The sequence below is a fragment of the Capricornis sumatraensis genome, chromosome 7, assembly GCF_032405125.1.
Source record: "Capricornis sumatraensis isolate serow.1 chromosome 7, serow.2, whole genome shotgun sequence".
In the NCBI taxonomy this organism is placed as follows: domain Eukaryota; kingdom Metazoa; phylum Chordata; class Mammalia; order Artiodactyla; family Bovidae; genus Capricornis; species Capricornis sumatraensis.
The window spans coordinates 86,777,824-86,787,181 of NC_091075.1; the positions used below are offsets into that span (position 1 = coordinate 86,777,824).

The following is a 9,358-nucleotide window of genomic DNA, read 5'->3' on the forward strand; positions in this document are numbered from 1 at the left end:
GACTAATTTCACGGCAGAAAGGAAGACGTTGCCATATTAAATTTACACTGAGATTTTTCCCTGTAAGCAAACATATTTTTAACCCAAGTAAGAACACTCTCTCTGTCAGACACAAACTACCCAAATTATGTCTGTATCCACCCTCCGTTTCCCATACATTCTGAAATAATCTTCTCTTCCTTAATCATCACTATGTTGGGTAAATGACTACTCTTCTCCCTTGGAGGAAAAGGTGACCGGGAAGAGAACACCTCCCATTAAGATATAATTATACCGATTTAAAGAAAATAAAGGGCCACCTCTTTAATAGCTGACCTATTTCATTTCTACTTTAAGTTCTTTCTGTCTTAAAAGTTCCTTTCTTTTTATGGCTTTACACTGTATCAGTTCTTTACAGTAAATCAGAATTACTCTGTGTAACTTTTAAAAATACAATTCCCATACCTCAACCAGAGATTCATGGGAATTCTTGAATGAGAACTGAACTTTTTTTTAATAAATACGCAGTGAATTTAGTGGAGGGGATCCATGGGTTATAAGTTGAGAGATAATGCTTATCTACTGAGTAAAAATTAAAGTTGTTCATTTTGTTTCATTGGAATAGTGCTCAGTTTACCTTCATCTGTCTAAACATGTGAAATATTAATGTCTATAAATTCTGTCTGCTGTCAGTGGTTGCTGGTTGTCAGTGCTTGCTGGTGAATACAGTCAGCAGACATGTCCATCAAGATTATTATATTATTATATATTATATTATTGTTTAATAAATATATTCTTCTTTTCCAAAATCTCTTCCCTGTAAGCTTACACCTGAAAAAGTTTTCTTTAACCTTCTGTTGTACTTTTTTTAATAAAAGTAATGTATTGATTTCTTCATGTTCAAAGAACAGTATAAAATCAGAATTTGGAGAAAACAATAGTATTTGAAGAATAATGTTTACCTGATCTGAATTTATTCTAACTTTTAAATTCTAAAATTCAGTTCAGTTCAGTTCAGTCGCTCAGTCATGTCCGACTCTTTGCGACCCCATGAACCACAGCATGCCAGGCCTCCCTGTCCATCACCAACTCCTGGAATTTACCCAAACTCATGTCCATTGAGTTAGTGATGCCATCCAACCATCTCATCCTCTGTCATCCCCTTCTCCTCCTGTCTTCAGTCTTCCCCAACATCGGGGTGTTTTAAAATGAGTCAGCTCTTCGCATCAGGTGGCCAAAGTATTGGAGTTTCAGCTTCAACATCAGTTCTACCAATGAACACCCAGGACTGATCTCCTCTAGGATGGACTGGTTGGATCTCTTTGCAGTCCAAGGGACTCTCAAGGGTCTCCTCCAACACCACGGTTCAAAAGCATCAATTTTTCGGCACTCAGCTTTTTTTATAGTCCAACTCTCACATCTATACATGACTACTGGAAAAACCATAGCCTTGACTAGACAGACCTTTGTTGACAAGTAGTGGTTTTCATTTAGAACAGGTAAAGTAATGAAGGAGCTATGTAGCTGAAGTAGTGAAGAAGTAGTGAAGCACATCAGAAATATGCTTAAAGAAAAAATAGCAGAGTTCAATGTTACATGCCACCCAGGATGGGAGTAAGGTTTGGGGAAATTGGATACACATATATTTATGGCTAAGTCCCTTCACTGGTCACCTCAAACTATCACAACATTGCTAATTGGTTACACCCCGAAACAATATGTTTTTGGTGTTAAAAAAAAGAGGAAAAAAAAAAAAAAGAAGCATGTCATTTGATAAATTTTTCCACCTGTTTCTGATTTGCCTTCCCATTTATGAACCGGTGGCCTTAAAAAGAAATTGCCTATAGAGAATGGAAATCCTTGGGAATAGTCAATGGAAATGAAGAAAGGAAAAGCTTCAGGAGGGCTGATTTTTTGATCTCAGTGCTTTTGACACAAATGTGTTCAGCTTATGAGAATTCACTGAGTTGTAAAAATATTTAATGCATACTTTACTATATATACATTGTATTTCAGTAAAAAATAAAAACCTATAACAATCACTGTTAAAAAATGAAATTTCTTATATATTTCAATATACCTCTTTCTTCAAAGCATTCTAGTTGGTACGTTTATTCCAGCAATTGTGCATAATAAGTTTAATCCCTTTTGACTCTACCCATTCTCTGAACGTCACCTAGGCTGACTCAAACATAATTATGCTCCACTTTCTATACAATTTTTAGATCAGGAAGTTTTTGTTTGTTTTCTGTTGATACATATCTTTCATCTATGATGAGGCAGAACTGAAAATATTTTTTGCTTCAAATTAGAGATTATACTCAGAAAAATTCATTCCAATATCCCCACATTATAACTCCCCTACACAAAATCCAGACTCAGATCAATGTAGCCTGAAACTCAAATTTAGAATCTTGAGTTTGATTGGATTATATATTTAAATAAAAGCCATTTTCTATAGTAATATTGTAAAAAGTAAGGCAGACAAGAGGGTAGATACAAAACCATTATGGATCATAGAGAAGTACTTGAAAAAGGCAGGAAGCCTTGAAAAGTCTGATTAAATTTGTGATGTTTCTAGCTCTGAGTTGACTCATGAACAAATATAGAGGGTATTAAAATTCTCATAACTTTGTAGGACTCTCTATCAATTACAGAGCCTGCATGTTCTTCATTTTTAAGATCCCATTAGGAGTTTTATACTTTTCAAACTATTTTCTTCTCAAAGCAGAAATTAAAAAAAAAAAATAACATGCCAATATTTTAATCAGAGAAAATAAATTTTTAATATGAGGATAAAATTTTCAGAGTCCAAACAAGTACATTGTAAACTTGTTACTGTTTAGTTTCTAACTCAAAGAAAACAGCCTCAAAATAATTATGATTTCTCTATTAGAGAAGTTGTGTCTAGGTACATCATTGGATTTATTTTGAAAATCCAACTATAATAATTTCATCCCATTGTCTTCTTAAATTTTTCTTGTTCTTTTAAAACATATATAGTTTTTAAAATTTATACAATTTATTTACAGAAAGAAGCATAAGTTTAATCTTTAAAGTTGGTTTCAGTTTTTTTCTCATGTATAATTTTAATTAAGTGTAAAATATAGTATAATGCACTATAATATATAACATTATTGTTGTTGTTTAGTCATTCTGTCGTGTTCAACCCCATGGACTGTAGCCCACCAGGATCCTCTGTTCATGGGATCTCCCAGGCAAGAACACTGGAGTGAGTTGTTGTTTCCTTCTCCATAATACAGAACATGACTTGGGACAAATAGAACTCAAGGTAAAAACACATTCTATTTTCCTCAAAACAAACTAAAAGACAGTTGTCAAACACCATGTATCTTTATCTTTTGTTGAGCTGTTTTGAAAGTATATAGAGAAATATTTTGGAATGAGACAGAAGAGGACAGGGAATACTAGTATATAAAGAAGAGAAATCTATTTCTTGACAAAATTTCAGTTAAAATATCAAAAGTATTTTTCCATATTAAGCAAATAATGAATTAGAGATCTACACATTCCTTGATGTGGTTCATGCCATTTTAAACAAGTTAACTTTAGACACAGGAAAAGAGAACTCACCGATACATTGCTGACCAGCAGGGAAGATTCCTGTGGAGACCAAGGTCTGCAATCAAGTGTGTGTATCCAGACTCTATCAGCAACTTTGAGGGCTGGATTAAGGAGAAGAGGGAAGTCACTGATGATCTAAATAGAACCAGTCTGACGGGTCTTGGCTAGTTGATGGAGACTGTGTTACTAGTAAGACAAAGTCAAATTTTATAAGGAGCAAGAAAACATAAATAATACTGGTACTTTCTAGGAGTGGAAACTTAAAAGCTATTGTCTTCAGATTATGATAATTTAAAAGTGTTACTATAAACCACGCAAACTAGATTTTTTCAATAAAAGTCAGATATTTAAATCTAGAAAAAATAAATAAATCTTTCTCAGCCTCACATTTCCAATAAGAAACTTTGGTTTAATTAAGTTAAATTGGTCGAAATCACTGTTAATACCTCATTATAGTACTAACACCTATTTCTTTAAAGAATATTTTTGTTTATTAATAAAAGGCACTATGGGGAAATATATATATAAAGGAAGACATGATTTTTGTTGCTTATAAGGGTGATTTTTTTTTTTAATTGGAGGATAATTGCTTTACAATGTTGTGTTGAATTCTGATGTACAACAGGGAAGGAATATAGATACAGACATAGAGAACAAACTTGTGGACACAGCCCGCGACGGAGAGGGTGGGACAAACTGAGAAAGTAGCATACACACACACACACACACACACACACACACACACACACACCATCATGTGTAAAATAGATAACTGCTGCTGCTGCTGCTGCTGCTGCTAAGTCGCTTCAGTCGTGTCCGACTCTGTGTGATGCCATAGATGGCAGCCCACCAGGCTTCCCCGTCCCTGGGATTCTCCAGGCAAGAACACTGGAGTGGGTTGCCATTTCCTTCTCCAGTGCATGAAAGTGAAAAGTGAAAGTGAAGTCACTCAGTCGTGTCCGACTCTTCACGACCCCATGGGAAGATATTATATAACACCTCTTTTTTTTAAACTAATCTGACATGCTTTCCACTTCACCATGCATATAATAAAAGTTTCACTTTGGTATTTATTGAAAATACATTAAAGATTAGAAAAGCATTAATATCTCAAAATTATGTGCCATCATTCTTCTAGAAAATTCATATAGTTTGCATATATTAACCCTTAGTTAGGACAGTGGTGTTTCCAATGGGAGACAGGCATATCTGCCAACACAGTCATTATTATCTTATTTCTGAGAAGATAATAATCTAATTTTTTTAAATGTGTACTGACACATGTATATGCAAATGTCTGTGTATTAGTGTCAGGTAAAATCTTTAAACTGCCTCCTTTAATTACTGTAAACTAGGTGTTTCTCCTTTATGTTCTCATAGTATCATAACACTTACCATAATGTATTAGAAATTTTTGTTTATTTTATCTCAACCCCACTAAACTGTAAATTCTTAACAGACAGTAACTTTATTCCTAAGACATATGGGCTCTCAAAAATATGCATGGAAAGGAGAGAGGGAAGGAGAGAAAGGAGGTATGTGGAACCAATCCTAAAAATCATTGTAAAGAAGGCAAATAAGTATGGTTGAATACTTCTACTCAGCCATTTAACCAATGGCTCATCTGAACAGCTGTAAAATTTGGGATCCACAGTGAAGTGTGGGATTAGGCTGCCAAGAACTGAAATCATTCTCTAATGGTAACTCAAGAAACCTCTTCACTGGGGCATTCTGTACTTGTGATTGGAGAGAGCAATACCTCAACTTTTTTTATTCTAAGAGATAACACTGAAGAAAAGCATGGATATCTACTCGAAATTATTCAATATATAGTATTATGTCTCTGTCTGCTGCTGCTGCTAAGTCGCTTCAGTCGTGTCCGACTCTTCGCGACCCCATGGACTGCAGCCCACCAGGCTCCTCCGTCCATGGGATTTTCCAGGCAAGAGTACTGGAGTGGGGTGTCATTGCCTTCTGCTCATGCTTCTGTCTACTCACTTGAAATTACAACTCAGCCAGAAACAAAGAGGAAACAATGATGAAGTAAAAACTTCCAGGTTATGAGATTAATCTTTTCTTGTTTTATAGCCCTTAAGAAATGAAATCTTCATTAATTAAATGTTAATACTAGCTTCACATACTATATTCTACTTCACATTAAAATTTTATTAAAATTTCGATTATACTCTTTTGTTCAAAGGAACACATTCTCGCCAGAGTGACTTTGGGCTAAGACTTGTTAGACTCATTTTAACAGGACCTCATAACTTTTTTCTCTGTGAAAATCTACATTCCAAACTCAAAGAAATTCTTTATATGGTCCTATATTCTTATATACTTAGGTTTCCTGTGCTGTGCTGTCCTGTGCTATACTCAGTCATACAACTCTTTGCAACCTCATTGACTGTAGCCTGCCAGGCTCCTCTGTCCATGGAATTTTTCAGGCAAGACTACTAGAGTGGGTTGCCATTTCCTACTCCAAGGATCTTCCCACCCCAGGGATCAAACCTGAGTCTCTTACATCTCTTGCATTGGCAGATGGATTCTTATCCACTGAGCCATTTGTGAAGCCCATATTTAGGTTTATGTATTCCTAAAAATGGAAATAGTGACAGACTTTATTTTGCGGGGGCTGCACAAGCTGGAATCAAGATTGCCAGGAGAAATATCAATAACCTCAGATATGCAGATGACGCCACCCTTATGGCAGAAAGTGAAGAGGAGCTAAAAAGCCTCTTGATGAAAGTGAAAGAGGAGAGTGAAAAAGTTGGCTTAAAGCTCAACATTCAGAAAATGAAGATCTTGGCATCCAGTCCCATCACTTCATGGGAAATAGATGGGAAAACAGTAGAAACAGTGTCAGACTTTATTTTTTGGGCTCCAAAATCACTGCAGATGGTGACTGTAGCCATGAAATTAAAAGATGCTTACTCCTTGAAAGAAAAGTTATGACCAACCTAGATAGTATGTTTAAAAGCAGAGACATTACTTTGCCAACAAAGGTCCATCTAGTCAAGGCTATGGTTTTTCCTGTGGTCATGTATGGATGTGAGAGTTGGACTGTGAAGAAGGCTGAGCACTGAAGAATTGATGCTTTTGAACTGTGGTGTTGGAGAAGACTCTTGAGAGTCCCTTGGACTGCAAGGAGATCCAACCAATCCATTCTGAAGGAGATCAGCCCTCAGATTTTTTTGGAAGGAATGACGCTAAAACTGAAACTCCAGTACTTTGGCCACCTCATGCAAAGAGTTGACTCATTGGAAAAGACTCTGATGGTGGGAGGGATTGGGGGCAGGAGGAGAAGGGGAAGACAGAGGATGAGATGGCTGGATGGCATCACTGACTCGATGGATGTGAGTCTGAGTGAACTCTGGGAGTTGGTGATGGACAGGAAGGCCTGGTGTACTGCGATTCGTGAGGTCGCAAAGAATCGGACACGACTGAGCGACTGAACTGAATTGAACTGAAAATCACTGCAGATGGTGACTGCAGCCCTGAAATTAAAAGAACGTTTTCTCCTTGGAAGAAAAGTTACGACCAACCTAGACAGCATATTAAAAACCAGGAACATTACTTTACCAATAAAGGTCCATTTAGTCAAAGCTATGTTTTTTCCAGTAGTCATGTATGGACGTGAAAGTTGGACCATAAACAAAGCTGAGCACTGAAAAATTGATGCTTTTGAACTGTGGTGTTGGAGAAGACTCTTGAGAGTCCCTTACACTGTAAGGGGATCAAACCAGTCCATCCCAAACGAAATCAGTTCTGAATATTCATTGGAAGGACTGATGCTGAAGCTGAAACTCCAATACTTTGGCCACCTGATGTGAAGACCTGACTCACTGGAAAAGACCCTCATGCTGGGAAAGATTGAAGGCAGGAAGAGAAGGGGCTGACAGAGGATGAGATGGTTGGATGGCATCACCAACTCGATGGACATGAGCTTGAACAAGCTTTTGGAGTTGGTGATGGACAGGGAAGCCTGCTATGCTGCTTCCATGGGGTCACAAAGAGCGGACATGACTGAGTGACTGAACTGAACTGACTCCTTTGCCTATCATGTGAAGAAAATGTATTCAGAATTATCTCCATATGTTTGAGTTAGAATGGACTGTCTTTCCTGTGTCCTTCTGTGCAACATAGAAGCTGAGTCGGGAGGAATATATTTGTGGATTTAGGTGTCTTGGAAACATACAGTAGATGTATCACATTGTTGTTCCATAAGTTGTATCCAACTCTTATCGACCCTATCAACTGCAACGTGCCAGGCTTCTCTGTCCTTCCCTACCTTCCAGAGTTTGCTCAGTCTCATGTGTATTGAGTCAGGGATGCTATCTAACCATCTTGTCCTCTGCTGCACTCTTCTCCTTTTGTCTTCAATCTTTCCCAGCATCAAAGTCTTTTCTAATGAGTCAGCTCTTTACATCAGATGACCAAAGTATTGGAGCTTCAGCTTCAGCATCTGTCCTTCCAGTGACTATTCAAGACTGATTTCCTTTAGGATTCACTGGTGTGATCTCTTGCAGTCTAAGGGACTCTCAAGAGTTTTCTCCATCACCACAGTTCAAAAGCATCAGTTCTTTGGTGTTCAGCCTTCTTTATAGTCAAACTCTCACATTTGTACACGACTACTGGAAAAGCCATAGCTTTGACTAGATGGACCTTTATTGGCAAAGTGATCTCTCTGCTTTTTTAACATGCTGTCTAGGTTTGTCATATCTTTTCCTCCAAGGAGCAAGTATTATTTAATTTCACCATCCGCAGTGATTTTGGAGCCCAAGGAAATAAAATTGGTCAATGCTTCCACTTTTTCCTCTTCTATTTGCCATAAGTGATGGGACCTGATGCCATGATCTTAGTTTTCTCAATACTAAGCTTTAAGCCAACAAAAATTAGTTCCTCTGCCTTTTCTAAATCTATATTGTACATCTGTAAATTCTCAGTTCATGTACCACTGAAACCTAGCTTGAAGGATTTTGATCATAACCTTTGTAGCATGTGAAATGAGCACAATTGCACAGTAGTTTGTACATTCTTTGGCACTGCCCTTCTTTGAGATTGGAATGAAACTGACTTCTTCCAGTTCTATGGCCACTGCTGGGGTTTCCAAATTTGCTGGCATACTGAGTATAGCACTTTAACACCATCATCTTTTAGAATTTTAAATAATTCAGCTGGAATTCCATCATCTTCAATAACTTTGTTTGTAGTAATGCTTCCTAAGGCCCACTTGACTTCAGACTCCAGGATGTCAGGCTCTGGGTGAGTGATCACACCACTGTGGCTATCTGCATCATTAAGACCTTTTATGTCTAGTTCTTCTGTGTATTCTTGCCACCTGTTCTTAATATCTTCCACTTCTATCGGGTCCTTACCATTACTGTCCTTTATTGTGCCCATCCTTGAATGAAATGTTCCTTTGATATCTCCAATTTTCTTGAAGAAATCTCTAGTCTTTCCCATTCTATTGTTTTCCTCTACTTTGCACTGTTCATTTAAGAAGGCCTTTTTTTATGCAATCAAATTTTTAATAGAATGATACTGTTTTTAACATGGTGAAATATATTTGGCTAAGTCCAGATTTTAAAAAACAAAAGTATCTAGCCCAACTGTACCACCATACAGCTTTGTACAGTACATTTCATAGATCAACAGAAAATACATCTGAGCACAAAAATAAAAAATATTTTAAAAGAATCATTTTATCTCTGTAAAACAGACATATAGAACTGAAAAGTTATGAAATTAAACAAAAGTAAATTATTTTAAATGCTTATTAAAATGTGTCTGTATA

At 36.8% G+C, this 9,358-nt stretch overlaps 1 protein-coding gene across 1 annotated transcript in view; it reads right to left on the minus strand.

Annotated features, from left to right (window-relative positions):
• Positions 1–8,964, minus strand: part of LOC138081837 (transmembrane protease serine 11E-like) — a 57,786-nt gene extending 48,822 nt beyond the window's left edge. The window contains exon 1 of the mRNA XM_068974958.1: positions 8,795–8,964. Within this exon, the coding sequence (XP_068831059.1) occupies positions 8,795–8,964 (170 nt within the window). The remainder of the gene's footprint in view (positions 1–8,794) is intronic.
• Positions 8,965–9,358: the final 394 nt, after the last annotated feature.